This window comes from Manis javanica, chromosome 10 (genome assembly GCF_040802235.1).
Source record: "Manis javanica isolate MJ-LG chromosome 10, MJ_LKY, whole genome shotgun sequence".
NCBI classification, from domain to species: domain Eukaryota; kingdom Metazoa; phylum Chordata; class Mammalia; order Pholidota; family Manidae; genus Manis; species Manis javanica.
Window position 1 is genome coordinate 49,560,409 of NC_133165.1, and position 19,472 is coordinate 49,579,880.

At 45.4% G+C, this 19,472-nt stretch overlaps 1 protein-coding gene across 6 annotated transcripts in view; it reads right to left on the minus strand.

Moving 5' to 3' along the window:
• SLC5A11 (solute carrier family 5 member 11) overlaps nucleotides 1-19,472 on the minus strand; it is a 60,370-nt gene that overhangs the window by 29,442 nt on the left and 11,456 nt on the right. For 4 of the 6 annotated variants that reach the window (XM_036992489.2, XM_036992488.2, XM_036992490.2 and 1 more), the window contains 7 exons: nucleotides 17,489-17,645; nucleotides 14,977-15,048; nucleotides 14,038-14,142; nucleotides 12,763-12,822; nucleotides 5,186-5,290; nucleotides 3,898-4,003; nucleotides 370-450 (listed from right to left, as the gene is read on the minus strand). In XM_036992489.2, the coding sequence (XP_036848384.2) occupies nucleotides 370-450; nucleotides 3,898-4,003; nucleotides 5,186-5,290; nucleotides 12,763-12,822; nucleotides 14,038-14,142; nucleotides 14,977-15,048; nucleotides 17,489-17,623 (664 nt within the window). In that variant the 5' untranslated portion in view covers nucleotides 17,624-17,645. Of the gene's footprint in view, nucleotides 1-369; nucleotides 451-3,897; nucleotides 4,004-5,185; nucleotides 5,291-12,762; nucleotides 12,823-14,037; nucleotides 14,143-14,976; nucleotides 15,049-17,463; nucleotides 17,646-19,472 lie in introns of those variants that run through there. The other 2 variants (XM_036992492.2, XM_036992491.2) reach the window with 2 other exon arrangements.

Consider the following 19,472-nt stretch of genomic DNA (forward strand, 5'->3'; position numbering starts at 1 on the left):
GATCTTGCCTCTAGCAATTTTTACTGTGGTGTCCTAATGGTGATTTTCTATTTCCCTCACTCCATCTGCATTTATTAATTGGAATTGTTCGGTAAGGAAGAGATGCCCCTGTGCCCCTCCCCTTTGTAGTTATTTAATCATTCATCCATATCAATATAGAAAGAGCTATTAATTTTTACTTTTAAAAAAACAGTGTGTTTCCATGATGAGCACAGTTTTCTTCCAGCACAATTCTCAGCCAAAGCACCGGGGACACCCAAGTGGTATGCTTCTGACAGCTGAGTCTGCTGATCCGCAGTGCTGAGGGCACACGTCCCTGCTTGAGGGAGGTGCTGTCATCCACCCAAGTGACCCTGGGACCCCACTTACTGTAGCCCATCAGGGTGAGCGCTCCTATAAGCATGATCAGAGTCTGCAGAGCATCCGTGTAGATCACAGCAGCCAGGCCACCTGCAGGGAAGGGACGGAGAGCACTGAGGTGAGGTCAGGCACTCTGAAGGGGAGGAGTTAACTGAGGGGCAGAAGGAAGCTGGAAGCTCAGCCCCTGACTGGAGAGATCCTGAGCGCTGACATTTGCAGGGAGGGCCACAGTATCTCCCTCCTGTGGGCAGGCACACTTTGCAGTGTGGCTTTCTTGCTCCTTTCATGGTGGAGATAATATTGTGCAGCCCCAAGTCCAGGTCTCAAGAGGCCCTGCGGCTTCTGCTGTTGCTCTTGTGTTGCCCTGAGACCACCATGCTTCTTTCAGAAGCCCAGTCTAGCCCAAGGACCATGACGGCCCACGTGGAGGGAAAGGCCAGCTGAGCCCAAGCAGCCTGCCGCATGGGTGAGGTCGTCGGGTTCCAGTCAGCTGCCCCAGGGGCTCTCCAACTACACTTCAGCTGAGCCAGGTGAGCCCAGCAGAACAATCGCCCAGATGACCCATGCAGTGAATTGTGAGGAATAATATTAAGGCCCTATGCCTGTGGGTGGTTTGTTACACAGTAATTTCTAACTTAGGTAGAAAGTGATGCTTGGGCCACAGTCCCAAGCTCTGAAAGTCTTCATTTTTAGTATTGGGAAAGGACATATTCCAAGCCCTAGTAAGCTTCCTGAACGGGGTTATGCTCCTTGGCCTTGGGGGATTCTTAGTTTTGCCACCTACAGAAATCCTTGTAATAAAAATAATGATAGCAAATCTATCAGCATCTGGGCAGGGCAGTCATTCCAATCTCTTCCTCATACCTCCCTCCTTTCTTTCCAGAAGGGGAAGGGACACTTATCTGATATGAACACGTTTCCTAACGGGCAAAGTCACAGTGCAATAAAAAATATATGCATGGGCGTGGTGTTCTCCTATGATTCCTCCTTCCTCACCAGCAGGAATAACGCCCTGGCACAAACGGGGAGACACCTGGCCTAGATTCTGGCCCCAATTCTCCACTGTTCTCCCATGAAATTAGCCATCCTGAGTGAGGTGAGATCCTGAAGTTTGGTACCACTTACACTCACCACCATTTCTATAATGGCATTGATGTTTAGAGTTTTATTTAACTGTTCACCAAATACCTGGTGAGTGCCCTACCTAGTTCTACATGGTAGGGATACATTGGCAAGCAAAACTTCACGTCCCTGATCCTCATAGAGATGACAGTCTAATTGGGGTGACAGACCCCAGACGAGGGAACACAAAGCCTTCCCTTTCCCTGGGCTCCAGGCACATGGCTTCTATGAATGCTGGGACCTCAGCCAAGATCCTCCTTCATCAGAGGCCTTTGCATATGTTAGATTTTGTCATGTGTCTGCTGTGTAGAGCCTCCAATGGTGTTCCATGGTGCGCAGAACAAAATCTAGGCTCATTTTACTAACTTCAAGGCTCAGGGACCCAAGCCTCGCTCCCACCAGTGGTGCTGTAGCATCACCCAATGATGGATGTGCCGCTCACTCTGGTCTGTGTGCACAGCCCCCTGGAGGCAGGACGCAACCTGAATAACCATTTGCTCACTCAGCTGCAGCCACACTGACCTCCTCGTTGCTCCTCAAACAAGCAAAACATGTTCTCATCTCAGTCTCTACATTTGCCCTTTCCTCTGCCTGGAATTCTCTTCCCTGAGACTCTCTTTGCTAATTCCTTCATATCATTTAAGTCTGGTCCAAATATCACCTTAAAGAGGCCTTACTTGTCTCCCCATCGCCACTCTAATTTCCTTTGGGGTAGAGATTTTGTCTATCTTGTTTACTGCTGTATCCCATTGCCTAGCATGATATCTAGCATATCATAGGTGATACATATACATGGACATGTGTGTGTGTGTGTATACTATATATATTTGTCTGTGTGTGTATATAGATATATTTGTGGAATGAATTATATTATACCAAGAGGAGGCAGAGAATGGTGAAGCCAGAGCAGATGAAGATGAAAAGGTGAATATTTGAAACAGATATTGTCAAGGTGCTGCTGTACTCCAGCCACTCTTCTAGGCCCCAGCCTAGCTTTGATCTAGCTTTGTATAGTGCATGAGAGTACATGTGCTCAGCACTATGTAGATTCTCAATAAATAGTTCTTAAATAAATGGAATAGCTGTATGCAGTTGTGGTGCATTTATTATTATTTTTTTATTATTAAGGTGTCATTGATATACACTCTTATGAAGGTTTCACAAGAAAAACAACGTGGTTACTACATTCACCCTTATTGTCAAGTCCCCCCCATACCCCATTGCAGTCACTGTCCATCAGCATAGCAAGATGTCACAGAGTCCCTATTTGTCTTCTCTGACCTACACTGTCTTCTCCATGACCCCACACATACCACGTGCACCAATCATGATACTCCACAATCCCCTTCTCCCTCCCTGCCCACCCGCCCTCCCATGCCCCTCCCCTTTGTAACCACTAGTCCCTTCTCGGAGTCTGTGAGTCTGCTGCTGTTTTGTTCCTTCTGATTTGCTTTGTGCCGCTCACTCTGGTCTGTGTGCACAGCCCCCTGGAGGCAGGACGCAACCTGAATAACCATTTGCTCACTCAGCTGCACACTCACTCCACAAATGAGGGAAATCATTTGGTACTTGTCTTTCTCTGACTGGCTTATTTCACTGAGCATAATACCCTCTAGCTCCATCCATGTTGTTGCAAATGGTAGGATTTCTTTTTTTTCTTATGGCTGAATAGTATTCCACTGTGTATATGTAAGTTGTGGTGCTTTTTTTGGGGGTATCATTAATCTACAATTACATGAGGAACATTATGTTTACTAGACTCCCCCCATCACCAAGTCCCTCCCAATACCCCATTACAGTCACTGTCCATCATCATAGTAAGATGCTATAGAATCATTACTTGTCCTCTCTGTGTTGTACAACCCTCCCCATGCCCCCCCTACATTATGTCTGCTAATAGTGATGTCCCCCCCTTTTCTTTTTTACCCCTTATCCCTCCCTTCCCACCCATCCTCCCCAGTCCCTTTCCCTTTGGTAACTGTTAGTCCATTCTTGGGTTCTGTGAGACTGCTGCTGTTTTGTTCCTTCAGTTTTTTTCTTTGTTCTTATACTCCACAGATGAGTGAAATCATTTGGTACTTGGCTTTCTCTGCCTGGCTTATTTCACTGAGCATAATACCCTCTAGCTCCATCCATGTTGTTGCAAATGGTAGGATTTCTTTTCTTATGGCTGAATAGTATTCCATTGTGTAATGTTAAGTTATGGTGCATTTTTAAATCCTCCCTCTTATCAGGCCACCCTCTTCCTTTGGACAAAGGCCAAGAGAAATCATATCCTCTGGGGAAACAGATTGAAGTGTGATGAATAAATGGTTTTAACACAGTGCATCATCTGAACATGGCTCAGGAAAAGATGGGGTGGCTCACAGCTCATGCCCACCACCTCTCCCAACATCACCCCTTGTTCAGTCATACCTGCAACAGTGTATAGAGCAGTGATGGCCAACAGCCCCACTACGGCCAGGTACAGATCCAGGTGCAAAGACTGCTGAATAAAGATGGCGCCTGCATACATGTCCACCTGTAGAGGCATGAAGTTAATGGATGAATAAACAAATGAATGAGTGAATGAATAAGTAGACATTTGCAGCACAAGTTCTCCTAGCCTAGATTCCAGCAAACTTACACTGTCTTCCCCGTGACCCCATACACACCATGTACACCAATGAAGAGTCATATGTTGTCTCTTTGGCAGCCATCCCTTCCCAGATCAGGGGTCTCAGACTAGAGCCTTGTGGGCAATTACGTCTGAAACGGCTCCACAGTGGTCTTCCTGCTTCTACTCTTGGTCTTCTTACCCTCCCTCTGCCCCACTGCAACCTTCACAAATACCATCACGGTCACATCCTGGTCCCCATCAAAACTCTCCAGTGGCTCTGCATCACTCCCAAGATAATGTCTAAATAAGTTAGGGCTGCATGCCAGGGCCTGGTGGTGTGCCAGCCGCGCGGCCTCCTTCCTGTTACTTTCTTCCAGTCCTCCAGACCCTTGGAAATGCTCCGTTTCCCCCCAAGTCAGTCCACCCATTCCTCTGACCTTTTGCCTCTTCTAGTCCATCCATGAGGGATGCAAATCCCCCTTTCTCTAATCAGCAGACTCCTCCGATGCAGCCTCCCTCATGAAGGCTTCCCCACATCTGCAGCTTCCCTCCAGACTAGTGCCCAGAGGATGTTGTTATTCTACGTCTGGCATTCACAGCTGAAGCTGGCGCAGAGTCTGTCATTGTTTGGACTGAATGGAACTCCTCTGCCCCACCTTAGCCCCCTCACAGAGGACAAGCTTCTGCCCGAGTTCCCGCTGGAAGAGAAGACCGCTTCTGCGAGTCAGACCAGCTGAGCAGTGCGGCCCTGGACATTGCAAGCATCTGCCCTTGGCCTCTTTCTAGAGATCTGCCCATTCGAAGGTCAGGGTTGCGCAGGTTCAACGGGCCCGTCAGCAAGTCTGATTAACAGCTGATCACCACGCCTTCCCAGGAGGCAGACAACCGCCCTGCCTCAGGGCTGGTGGCCGTGACTCGGCATCCGGAGATGCTGCCCAGGAAGCTGTGGCAGGAGTGGGCGAGGCCTCCTGCCGCCTCTTCTCCGGCCTCCCTCTGCGCCCGCCCGCGTCCCCCTCCGACCGGCCTGCGGGAGGCGGTGGTGCCCGGGCCGGCCGCCCCACCCGGCCGCTGGAGGAGGGCGGCCGGGCGGCGTCCCCGCCTTACCGAGATCTTGGTGAAGATGTAGATGAACAGGTAGAGCACAGCCAGGGTGATCGGGATTCTGTTGCCGCCAAAGCGTTTCCTTAGGTACTCTGGCATCGTGGTGACCTGGCGGCCAGAGCTGAGCTTTAACACCTACCTGACCCTGGGCACATGGCCTCAGGGCACCTACCCTTCCACACACACTCCCTCCTCCCCGACCTCGGAGGTACAGAGGGTCTTCTAAGGATTCTCACAGACCTAAGAAAGGAGGAGAAAATGAGGACAAGGGGTGGGGTGTGGAGGAATAGGGTTCTGAGCAGGGGTAGCTACCTGCCTATCAACCCCAGCCCAATTTTTGCCATCTCCTGTATTATTAATTGCTTAATGTTTTTCTTTAAACATACTCGCTGTTTATATTTGTTTACCTAAAAAGAGACCTTCAAATCACCACTCTAATGGAAAATGGATCCTGAATTTAAAGGAACTAGCAAAAAGAAACACATGCATAACGTAACAATTTGTTTATTTTCTGTTCTTTTCTAGCAGCTTGCTGGTGCACAGCAAAGACTCTGGGCCCAGAGTCCACTCATTCTTTCTTTAAAAATAAAATAAAGAGTTGCAGGAGAAGTGTTGGACAGGAGTGAAAGGCACGCTAGCGCTAACATGAGACTTTCCCCTGAGTTCCTCAAACAACTGAAAGGCAGTGGAAAGGGAAATACCTTCCCCGCATGATCCAGTGTTGCTGGTCCCATGTCTAACACCTAAAATCATCTCAAGAATCTTCATTTGTCCATGTCCCAAACTTTGAGTTATTTACTCTACTATAAGCCCTTAGTCAGTTTATCAGGAAAAGCCCGGAAATTCTAACAGCAAAATATGCAGACCCCAGAGATAGCAGAGACCAGAGACCACTTTCACCAGGAAGGCCCTGAACGATGGCAGTTCCCTCATGCCCTAGGGTGGGTGACCCAAAGCCATGTGGGACACCCCGGGGACTGGGCCGTGGTGCTGAGAAGCATTATTTGAGTGACACTTTTCTTGGGGTTTGCCGTGTCCTTTCCCGGTCTCACACCCAGCCTTAGGGTTGAGATTGTCTCAACTCTGGGACTTCAAACAACTGTTCTTCCATGAGGTGCTAGATCTTGGATAGGGAAGCACAGAGTAATGATATCTGCAGAAATGTTTGCAGCTCCTCCCCCAGGCTGTTTGCTGCTTCGGTGTCCTCAAGTGTAACGTAAGGAGGAGACTAACAAGTCTCAATCAGGAGCTCATGAATGGCAGGCCATCCATCCTAAAGTCAGATTGTGAAGGCAGAAGAAGCTGGGAGGGCAGATTGGGAGACATTTGATGATCAGGCTTGATTCGAGAAGAGGAAATGGTTAATGGTAAAATAAGGGTATTCAAGAATACAGGGGTGTCCAGTGCAAAATTATTTCTACTTTGATGTATGTTTGAAAAATTTTTAATAATAAACATTGTCCAAGAAAAGAAAATGAGCTCCAGGAATGAATGGACATTTTGAAATAGGAAAAAAGAGAAAAGCTTTTCTTTCTTCCCTTTCTCCAAAAGGGCAATTTGGGATTCTGACCCTCATGAATGTCTTGCCTGAACCCTCTGATTTGCTGCAAGGCATACACAGAAGGGATTTTCCAGAAAAGCACGTCGTACTGAACTCTATCAAGGAATAACACAGAGAGAGATCTAATCAAACTGTTTTGAAGGGACACAGCTTTGGTGATGGTATGAGAGCTAATTAGAGAGAAGGCATAAGAACTTCAGTCCAATCAGGTAAGTGGACTGAGAACCATGCTCTTCAAATGGATTTGTTACAGTAGGTAGATGGCCAGGGACAAGCAGGGAGGGGCTTGGGGACTTCGGCTGGTGTTTACATTGGGTTAGATGCTCCTTTACATTCTAAACATTCCCTGTAAACTGTTCCCATGGGATGTGAGGACCTGCCCAAAATTGGCTGTTCCAACACAGGTGAAGAGGTAGACCCTGACTTCACCTCCAAATACATTATACACCCATTAGTGTACTCAAAATCCCACCTCTTGGCACCAGGACAGTTCCAAGCAGACCATCTAAGGACAAAAAGGGGGCATCACCCTATTTCCTGGAAATAGCCTCCCTATTCTGAGAAAATTCCACCCCCTGCTTAAACTCCAGCTGTGAAACCACCCAACCCGAACCCCACCGTGCATGCCTGCACTCCCTGGAGTGTGTACTTTTGCTTTATTGAACTAGTCTTTGCTGGACCTGCTCGACCTACTGGTGCTTTCTTTCTTATAAGAATCAAGAACCCACTCCTGAGATCTCACCTAGCTCTCAGAGAGACCTCCCCGGATTGGATTTCCCTATGATAGATTCATTATCTCATCCGTGAATGGCAACTCCCAGCTGGTCTTGTTTGAGAGCTAGACTCCTATCATTGCCTGATGGCCTTTATTATGGGTCAACCTTTGTTTCAATCTAGAGAGAGCAGTGCGGTCTCTGCACATGGGAAGTTTCTAATGAGCTAAGAGAGGAAGGAGGGAGGAAAGTCATCAGAAGGGGAGCTGCATTGGTATCTAGAAATCAAACTCTTGGGAGAAATATGAAGCTAGATGACAGATGGCAGGCAACAATGGTTAGGCTGTTGGAAAGTAGCTAAGAAGGCAATTTGCCAGCAAGCAAGGTTGAGAGAGAGAGATAAAGAGGTGAGGAATGACTAGCTGTTAGCACAGGAACCACCTTCGGGCTGTCGTGGGGTGTTAACAGGAAATAAATGCAGTAAATGACAGCTGCCCTGAGAGATGACCACCCTTGTTCCTGAGGCCTCGCTGCTGGACGCTTCCCCCTTCCACACACACACCCCTCTCTTCCTGGGGATGGAGGGCAGGGAGGGTGTTCCAGCACCTGTGTACTCTCCCAGTCACATTCCACTCCCATGTAAAACCCCATGCCTTACCCCAGAGCCCTACCCAGACTTCCATGGGGATTCCATATCCTTCGCTGACTTCCTCTCTTTCTAGACTTTTCTCCAGTCTGGAGCAGCTTCAAGAACAGTGCCGAGAACCCACAGGCGACACCTTATACAGTATCTTAGTTTATCAGCTCCAGCAATGATTGGGCATTTCCATGTTAGCAGCCCATTTCTCCGACCAGCACCTGCCCCTTGTCATCTGCAGGGCCTCATCCACCCCTGATGCCCAGACTTTCCATCAGTGCAGCTCTCTCATTTGCTGGCTCTGATGACCCCTGCTTTGGGACTTGACCGAGACTTCCAGTCCTTAACTGGTGCCTCTTCTTTTGGGTGTTGGCTCACTCCTCATTCCTTCTGAATTCATATAAGACCCCTGCTGTTGAGTCATTTCATCAAGTATTTATTGCTCAACTACTACGTACCAGGCACTATTCCAGGAGAAAACAGATGGGCCCCGACCTCCTGGAGCTTGTAGTCTAACGGGAGAGACATACATCTAGCATAGTGGTTCTTGACTAAGGAAGATTTTGTACCTCCCCAGGGAACATATGCCAATGTCTGGAAACATCTTAGCTGCCACAGTTTGGGGGCTGAGGGTGCTCTCAGCAAAAGAATGAGTCAGCACAAAATGTCTCCAGCGCTGAGGCTGAGAAACCCTGGTCTCATAGGAGACACATTAATAGTCACACGAGCAAATGCAAAACAGCAACTTAGCAAATTCAGGGAAGGAGGAGATTTAACCTAATCAGAGAGGCCAGAAAGGGCTTCCTAGAGGAATTGTTGCTTAGAGTGGGATTTGAAAGATGAAGAGGAGTTAGCCACCCGACAAAGGAAAGGGAAAACTTTCTAGCAAAAAGGGAAAGCCTTGTCATGGCCTGAGGACGCAGAGAGCCAGGCCAGGATGGGGCACTGCGAGGAGCTGGATAACAGCTGGCATTCAGCTCCACAAATGCTTCTTCAATGAATGAACTGACAGAAGAACACTGTGAACAGAGAGCAGGTGGCCCCCTAAGAAGTTTGGTTTACTTTCCATATTCATAAGTAAATTGATCTTTACTTTTCTTAGCATTATCCTATCATTATAATGTGGTTGACAAAAATCAGTTCTAGGTGAAAAAGACAGATGACCAACAGGCACGTGAAAAGATATTCCACATCACTCATTAGGGAAATGAAAATCAAAGCCACAATGAGATATCACCTCACACCAGTTAGAATGGCCACTATCTGAAAGACAAGAAATGACAAGTGCTGGCAAGGAGGTGGAGGAAGGGGAACCCTCCCGCACTGTTGGTGAAGATGTAAATTGGTGTAGCCACCTCTGAAAGCAGTATGAAGGGTCGTCAAAAAATTAAAAATAGAAGCATATGACCCAGGAACTGCATTCCTGGGAATTTACCTGAAGAAAACAAAATCTCTGATTTGAAAAGACACACACACCCGTATGTTTATTGCCACATTATTTGCAATAGCCAAGATATGGGAGCAAAGTGTCCATCCATAGATGAATGGATAAAGAAGATGCAGTACATAGAACAATGGAATATTATCTTGCCACCAAAAAAAGAAACCCTGTCATTTCTGACAACATGGATGGACCTAGAGGGTATTATGCTCAGTGAAATAAGCAAGGTGGAAAAAGAAAAATACCATATGATTTCACTGATACATGAAATCTAAAAACAAAACAAAATGAACAAAAGAGCAGCAGTCTCATAAACACCGAGAAGTGGCTGGTGATTACCATGGGGGAGGAGTTGGGGTGGGTGGGTTGGGTGGGTGAGGGGATAAAGCACAAAAATCTCAATCATAATATAAGTTGGTCATGGGGGTGGAAGTGCAGCATGGAGAATACAGCCTTTGATTCTGTAGTATCTTTTTATGTTGATGGATAGTAACTGTACTAGTTGGGGTGAGCATTTAATAATGTGTGTAACTGCAGCATGGAGAAGACAAGTAACGACTCTATAGCGTCTTACTATGCTGATAGACAGTGACTGCTAATAGAGGGGGTGAGGACTTGATAATATGGGTGAATGTTGAAACCACAGTGTTGTATGTGAAACCACCATAAGATTGTATATCAATGACACTTTAATAAAAGAGTATGTGTAACTGTTGAATCACTGTTATATACTTGAAATTAATACAATACCATATGTCAACTATACTTCAATAAAAAAATCAATTCTAGGCAGATAATTGACATAAATGTGAAATATTCTAGACGATAACATAGGAAAATATATTTATGACTTCGGAGTAGAAGATTTTTTAAGCAAGACGTGAGAGGTGGAAAAGGTGATAAATGCGACTATATTACACTTGAGATCTGTTTATCAAAAACACCATTAAAAGAGTCAAAAGGCAAGCCACAGAGTAGGAAAAAATGATATTAGCAACACATATAACCACTCTAAGGGATAATTTCCAGAGTATATAAAGAATTTCTACAAAATAGTGAGAAGTGTTATAACCTAACAAAAAGGTTGGCTAAAGTCTTAGACAAGGAACTTCCCAGAAGAGGAAATCCAACTGGCCAGGAAATATGTAGACAGAGTTGCCAACTGAAAGCCCAGGGAGATACTGCTACACACCCATCAGATGATCAAGGATGTTAAAGTTGGAAAACACCAAGTGTTTGCAAGGATGTGGAGCAATGGAGCACAGGAAATTTGCATACACTGTTGGTGGGAGTATAAATTGTTAGAACTACTCTGGGGAAAAGTTGGGCAGTATCCAAAGCCAGATAAATAGATAAGGTCAGATAAAACTAGATAAGCACATCCAACAATCCAGCAATTCTATTTATATGTAGGTTCTCTCATGAACAAGTGTTTATGTACATCAGGAACCTTGTATAAAAAGGATCATAACAGCAGTGTCCATCCTAGCCTAACACTGGGAGGCACCTTAATGCCCATGAGCAAAAGAATGGGTGAATATATTGGGGTGTAGTCCTGCTGCAGAATGCTACAGAGCAGTAGAAATGAACACATGAGCTACAGGCAACAAAAGAATATGTTACCCTGATTTCACTGGCACATACAGCCTTTTAAAAAGTAAAATTAAAAACCATACTGTCTAGTTATGCATAATTAAAACTATAAAGAAAAGCAAGGAACTAAGTGGGTTAAAGGAGAAAGGAAGGCGGTGTGATGTGCAAAGGGCACGTCGGGAAGATTCTATGTTTGATGACGTGATCTGGTTGCTCATTTCACAATAGTTTACTAGGCTGCATATTTGTGTTTTATCACTTTTCTGTGCTTTATTTTATTTCTCAATAAAAATGGATCAGGTAGTCTTGTTTTTAATCATTTCTCAGCACTCTGACATTTATTATCTAGTATGGGCTTAATCATTCCTTTGACTACTTGTAAGATGTCAAAAGAACATCTAGGTCCAGGGAACTTTTGATGGACTAACATATCTTGGAGAGCCTTTGACAGACAGCATACCTCTATCGACTACACCCTCTTGTAAGGCATAATATTCATTCCCTCCTGTGGATGCTCAGACCCCTACTGATAGACTTTGTGGCTGCTCCTGGGCTTTGCTACTGCAGTCATTGCAAGTCTGCATGACTCTTCTCAATCTTCAGCCCACAAGCTCCTCGTTCACTCAACAGGTGACAGGATCTTCCACTTGTCAGAGAAAATGGAAACTGTCAGCTGAGAACATCCAGCCACCCTGCCTGTGAACTGACCTGCATCTCCACCATGCTTATGCCTTACCATGGTAGGTGCTCAGTGAATATTGATGCTTTGGTATAGAAACCCTCCCTCTCAGCTCAGCGTTGTTATGCCCCAGACATCTGTCTCTGTGGGGTTAGTCCCAGGTGGGACTGGGCCAACTCAGCCCCTACTCACCAAAGGCCTTGCTTATTCACACTCAGCATTATCACCAAGTGAGGTGATTTATCCCTGCCTCACTGCCCTTCACACAGGACTGTGCTACTTCTGGTGCAAAGTGATTTTAAATGATTTCTCTGATCATTAAGCAGTTCTACTTTGTGTATTTTTTTTAAATTTCCATAATAAAAAGTTAAAACCAGTTATTTAATAACTTAAGGTTATTGCTTTAAGAATAACACTATGCTACTGTATTGTCTTGCCCTCTCTGGTAGGACATCCAAAATAAAATTCTGCCTGGATAGTATGGATGACATACAGCGGGCAGTAAGATAAGAAATGATTCTTAAAATTACCTTTTCAAAAAGTGAAATCATTATTTGGTAACAAGAATTTGACATTTCACATCAGCCAGAAATAACTCAATTATTTATAGTTTGGTGCAAAGGAAGAAAAAAATCCATTGAATCATGTTTTGTTTTGTTTTTAAGTTGAAAGCAGTAACATGTTATGACTTAAACATATAAAAGGCACTGTGAGTTTTATATTTGTATTTTGGCATTAAAAAAATTATTCTTGAGCCCATGTTTTTTCTAGCTTCTAAAGCCCCGTATCTTTAATGTTGATTCCTAGGTGGGAACTGCAAAGGCCAGGGTTCCTAATAGTCTCACATGTGCATCAGCCCTCACCAGCTCTGGGGCCTCTCAGGGACTGTCTAAAGGATGGGCTCCACCTTCCCAAAAGACCTCTGCGTGCCAGAGCCCCCTGGCCCTCAGACTTACCTGTCCAGCGATGTAGATAGGCAGGAAGAGCCAAGCCAACATCAGCACGGAAAATAAGCCCTGCCAGAGAAAACAGTCAGGACTGGCTCCCCACACATCAAGGTGCCCATCTGGGTTACCCTCTGCATCCTGGGCTAGCCTGGCCTGGTGCCACCTCTGGTTCAGTCTCTTACTTACTGAGTAGCTCACCCTCCCTGGCTGTCGTATGTCTATGTTTAAACAGGAGAAAGAGATGAAGTAGAGAACAGTGGAAACAGAAGCTTCTCTGCGACTCCCAGTTCAGTGTCCTCTAAACCCCAGGTCATCATCCCCTTCCTCCAGCTGTGTTCCCTGCCCTCCTTGGAGTGGTTAAAACAGGCTGTTAGGCCAGGGAGGCCATGCCAATGAGTACTGGTGATGCTGGAAGGCTTTACACAGGTCTCTGAGACTCATTTTTCTCACCTGTGAAATGGAAGTAACAGTGCCTTGCTGGGTTGTTGTAAGGAAATAGGTGACCTGCAGCTTATATACGAGGCCCTCCTCTGACACTCTTTACAAACATTAGTTCACGTAATCCTCACAATGACTCTATGCAGCAGTACCTGTAGTATCCCGATTTTATACATGAGGCACAGAGAGGTTAAGTAACTTGCCCAAGGTCACACAGCTGGTAAGTGTTGGAGCTAGGATGTGACCCCAGGCAGTCTGCTTGTACCCTGTAACTGAATCCCATAATATGATCATGCATGTAGTGTCCTTACGTCTGCAGCATAGAGCAAGCACTTGTAAAATGGTCATCATTACGAAGATGAATATCACTATTAACAAGTGCACCCCCTTCCGCACCAGTGAAAATCATATCCTGAATGAGCCCCGCTACACAGGAAAGTGTGTCCTATCTCTTGTGTGTCTGCAGGGTGGCCAAAAGGTCAGGAACCACTGAACCACCTAATTTTGGGGATGGTCACTTGACATCTAATAAATAGCAACACCCTCCAGGCCCGCAATACCTCCTCCTGTATCTGCAAGGGAGAGATTCTGAGCCACCTTCTCCATGCGTCTATTTGTTGGGGTCCTGGCCTCATTATCCCCCCATTAAAGGAATCCCAAGGAGACCACTTGACACTTGCAGATCAAACAGATTTTTGCTGACCAGAGGTGGTATTGATGCTTCCCAGTGTTTTTTCTCATAAAGCACAGCTCTACTTTTAAAAGTGCAGGGCATCGCACAACAGACTCCCAGGATCTACCTATGAGGCAGACGGTGAGCTGTGTGTGCCCTGGTAAAATACTTACATTTAACTCATAAGCAGTTACAGAAAGGCCTGCAGCAGCACCTGACCCTGCCAGACCGATAAAATGTCCACTTCCGACGTTGCTGGCAAACAAGGACGCACCCACCTGTGGGGTTATGAACAGGTAAGATCTCGGATCCCAGTTCTGGAGTACCTTCCCCCTGCAACCAGTTCTTCCCACACTCTGAAGGGGCCAAGACAGAAGACGTAGAGAAGGCAGGGCCATCCCTAGCCTAACTGGCACCTTTTTCCAAATTAGAAAAATACTTTCCTTCCCCAAGACTCTTTTACTTCCACCTATCAGGAGATGGCATGATAAATATGCACATCTATGCCTAAAATGTGAATTGTGCCCCATAGGGTTGTGCAGTGCACAGCCTGAACAACCATATGCAGCAAACCTGGGTAGGGGGAGGACAGGTATTGTAGAGAATGCTTCGTGATGAGAATCAGGCCCCCTGTGTTATTCCCCAGTTCTGCTTCTGACTTAACAAAGTGGATAGCTTTCCTTACAGTAGAACTCCAAGTGGCCAAGACTGTACCCAATGACCCTAATCTCTGATCTCTGTTGATTAGAGCAGACAAGGCCCGGGCACCTGGCCCAAGCTGGACCAATCACATCCTCTCTCTCCCGAGAATCTGGAAATAGGACATCTCTGCTGGTCTCTTAGACTGGGGCTGTATGACCCAGGGAGGTGTGTATATAGCAGGGGGTTGGGGGTAGGGAGAGTAGCATGTTCAGCTACGGGTCCACCTCTGCCACTCTGCTGAAATAATAAAGAAGACACACAGAGAGAGACAAATGAGCTCTCGTTTTTTTAAAACAAGTTTGAGTTGGAGCTAAGCCTTCTCTAGTTCAGATTGTGACGTCCACACATCATGCAACCAAAGAGACCCCAGAGAGCAAAGGTTAGAAGACATCAGCACCAAGACCACTTACTGGCCACCACACCATGTTCCCTCCGGCTAGGAAGTAGCCTTTCACTGTGTCTCTCTTGGTCTTCACTGTGGACTGGAACAAAGAAGAGGGATGGGTGAGGGAAGATGTTAACAGTCAGAGGCACCCCCAAATGATCTAGGCCATGGAGTGTGAATGGGGAAGCCAGCAGGCCAGATTTGGACATCAAATATATTTTGTTGGCCCATGGTTTTTAAGAAGATTTTAAATTGAATGACTCTACCAGAGACACAAACTATTCAGGGTAACACAACCCCTAAACTCCCTGCTTCACACATTTATGAACCTACTTGGCCCTTCTAAGCATTTGAGTTTTAAATCCATGGCTTATAATGGGTACCATTTACTGAATGTATTAGCACAGTGTCATACTAGCATAGTGTCAAACACCATGCTAAGCACTTTAAAGCATTATTCCATTTTAATCCTTACCAACTACTTTGGGGTTGGTGTCTTTAGTCAATATAATGGATGAAGAAACTGAGACTCAGGGGTAGTCATCTGTCTAATGTCCTATTTCTAGACAGCAGAAGGGCCAGGAATTCAAACACAGATCAGCCTGACTTTGGAGCCTGTGTTCCTAGCTGGCTACAAAACCATCTTTAGAAGGAATGAGCTTTGTGACATTAAAGGTGTTTTAATAGAGATATTTCGGCCTCTACATAGTTTGTGTGATCTTGCATAAGTTTTTAATGCATTGTAAGATGAGTTGTAAGTTGAGTATATGAGTTTTGAGCCTCTGGGTGTGAATGTTGAATTCTTACTGGATATGAGGTGACATGAAATGGTACCTTTTTATCCTTGCAAATGATCTTACCATAGAGAACAGACTGTGGCTCATTCCTGCTGAATACAGGAAGTATTTTTTAAGAACAAAGAACTCCTTTCGCCAAAGGGGTAATCTAAATCCAGGGCTTCTCAATCTAGTAACACATCAGAGTCTCCTGGTTCTTCTAGGAAAACACAGATTCCCAGCAACACCAACCCTACCCCTGACCTTGATCTCAAGGCTGACCTCAAGGAAAATATACATTCCCAGCAACAATAACCCTATCCTTGGCCCTGATCTCAAGGCTGTCTGACACAAAAGTTCTTCCCCTTAAAAATGTCTCATCCGTCTCAGATGTCCTGCTAAGATGGGATAGACAGAGAAAGGTCAGATCTAGGATCTTTGGAATGTCTAGCCCTTTTATCCCCTTCATGAACTGGAGGATGGAAAGCTAAGGAGTAAGAGTAGAAAAATGATCTACAAAGAGTTGATTGACGTGGGGACACCTTGGGTTATAGTTTTCAAGGCCTTTGCAACAAGTGACCTGAAAACCAGATAGTAGCACCTCCTCTGCACCATCCTCATCCCACTAATCGCCTTAATATATAAAGAGTTCCTAGAAATTGATAATAAAAGAGCAAGCACCTAATGAAATGGAAAAAGACATCAAACCATACTTTACAGAATGGAAATAAATAGTCCTTAAACATATTGTAAGAATGTCCAGACTCTCTTATTATGTTACACACATCTTAACAATATATTGAGATACTATGTTTCCCCTGTCAATTTGGCAAAAGAAAACTTTGATAATACAGTGTTAGTGAGGATGTGATTAAATAGATTTTCTCTCATATATGAATGATGTGTACTGCACTTAAGGCAATTTGGCACAAGTTATTATAATCAAAAATGCATATATCCTTTAATCTGACAATTCCATAGGTTGTTAGAATTATCCTATGCTATAGTTGCACACATCCAAAATAATGAGTGTACAAGGTTTGCTTATTGCAGCATAATTTGTAATAGTAAGAGATAGGAGACAATCCAAATGACCTCAGCAGGAGACAGGTTAAATAAGTTACAGTGCAATCATCTAATGGAATACTGTGCAACTTTTAAAAAGGTGAGGAAGTTTCTATGTACTGACATGAAAAAAGTTTCCAAGAGGCACTGATGAGTCAAAAATAGCGAGGTAAAAAACAATGTGTAATAAGCTACCTTCTGTTTAAGAGAGAGGTAAATACACACAGTGGTATTTGCTTAGATTTGCATAAAGAAACTCTGGAATAATACACTAATGAACTAAAAAGTTAGTAACAGTGGCTACTTGTGGAAGGAAGGTTAGTGAGACTTCACAGTATGTCAGTCATTTTAAGTTCTTTTTATTTTGAATTATATGACTGTATTGCCTTTAAAAAAAAAGAGCATGGGCTTCAAAGTGAAGGAGATACGGATTCTAACTCCAGCTCTGCTAATTTATTAAGATATAAATGACTTAAATTCTTTGAGCCTCGGTTTCCTTATCTATAAAATAGGGATAGTAATAGTATCTTCCTCATAGGGAACTGTATAAATTACGTGAGATAATTTAAGTGAAATCGCCTAACACTTTCTTGACACACAGTCAACATTTAATGCATTTTTTGTTCATTGTAAAGTTCAGATTACTTTCTGACCTTGAGCTGGTTTCTTACCCTCCCATTCCCTGGACTGGCTCACCCACAGTCCAACAGCCAGGACAAAGAGGAAGTACAGAACCAACACTGTGATGTCAGCTGGCTCCATGCTCCTCTGGGGAAATGTCTCCGGGGGATTCGACTGCGTGGGCTGAGGGCCGCTGGGGCTGCTCTCCATGGTCCTGAACAAACTCTCAATCCTGCAGAAGGGCAAATGCTCGTCAGATGCCAGAACCTGGGGCCACTGTCCCCACCCTGCCCATCACTGCCTCCTTGGATCATCCATGTGAGTGGACACACGCAGAGGAATGTGGGGTGGAGACAGACTTTCAGGGACACAGATCCATCTATCCCTCTGTTCACTCATTCATCCAACAAATGTTTACAAGAAAACCACATCAAATCAACAGCTAATTTTTTTTATCAATTCAACCACTCACTTGGCCAAATATTAAGAAAAATCGACTGTTTAAAATGTATGGATGGTTTTACTATCCTCTCTCACTTAACAAGCACATGTCCAGGAGTGAGAGAAAAACAAGACACCTGAGTCATTCCCCTTTTGCAAGGTATCCCCACAGTTGAGTGAGGGTCAAACCAACAGTTTTGTCTGAGTCTCAGCCAGACACTACAATTGTGTTCCAATGCTGCATAGGCCCATAACATTGTGTATTGTGTATATTTAATAAACACCTCTATAGCACCTACTACATGCCAGGTATTATTTAAGTACTTACAAACCTGCAAAGTGGGCACCATTGTTATCACTTCCATTTTAAAGATGGGTAAAAACAGAAGCACAGAAAAGTTAAGTAACTTGTCTAAGGTAATACAGCTCAAGTGGTAGAGCTGTGATTTGAAGGCAAATAATCTTGCTCCAGAATCCACGCCTTGAACCATTATCCTAAGCTCTTTCTTAGTATACTGTTCCTCTGTGGTAGTCCAAATAATGTCCCCCTCAAAGATGTTTAATCTTAATCCTCAGAACCTGTGAATATGTTAAGTTAAATTGTAAAGGACCATTAAATTTGCAGATGGAATTAAGGTTATTAGTCAGCTCTCTTTAAAATAGGGAAGTTAGAGGGAGGAGCCAAAATGGCAGCATGAGTAGGGCAAGCAGAAATCTCCTCCCCAAACCATATATATTTTTGAAAATACAACAAACACAACTATTCCTAAAAGAGAAACCAGAGGATACAGTACAACAGCCAGGCTACATCTACATCTGTGAAAACTTGGCATCTCACGAAGGGGGTAAGATACAAGCCACAGCCCGGTGGGACCCAGGGGCTCCCCCCACCCCAGCTCCCTGGTGGGAGGAAAGGAGTCAGAGTGGGGAGGGAGTGAAAGCCCAGGACTGCTAAAGAAACAGCTTAGTAATCTGCACTGGGAGTGCAGACACACATTGCATGGTGTGCTGGATATTAGGGAAACAGAAAAGTAAAATCTGCAAGCAGGTCCCCACAGCTGGCTGCCCTGAGACAAAAGAAAAACGAGTGCTTTTTGAAAGTCTTAAAGGGACAGGGGCTTCACAGCTGGACGGAACCATCCAGCACACTCAGCCCAGCAGGCTAGGAATTCTGAGGAGCTTCAGATGCCCCAGGCCCCTGGGAGGCAGTGCAACTCTGAAGCCCCTCACAGCAATAAACAGCCTGCTATTCATTCCCCCTCCTGCGCGGCCCTGGCAGAGCAGCCTGAGAGCGGCAGCGCCCACAGAAGCTGCCCAGAGCCTGCTTCCAACGCGCAGCCACCCAGGACAGACCTGGGGCTGCCACTGGCATGCAGCTGCCCAGCACAGGCAGAGGAAACTGGGGCAGGGTGAGAAAGGGTGCTGTTCTCGCAGGAGAGCACACCCGGCATGCCTGCCTCTTCCCACAGGGCTCTGGGCTGCCCCACCTGAGGCAGCTCAGAGGATTAACCTGGACACTGCTCCCACTGTGAGGGTGACTGACACAGGCAGCAGAGAAGGGCAGGGCAACTAGCAAGCAGGAAGGAACTTTGTTCTCCCAGCTGACACATGTGCCACC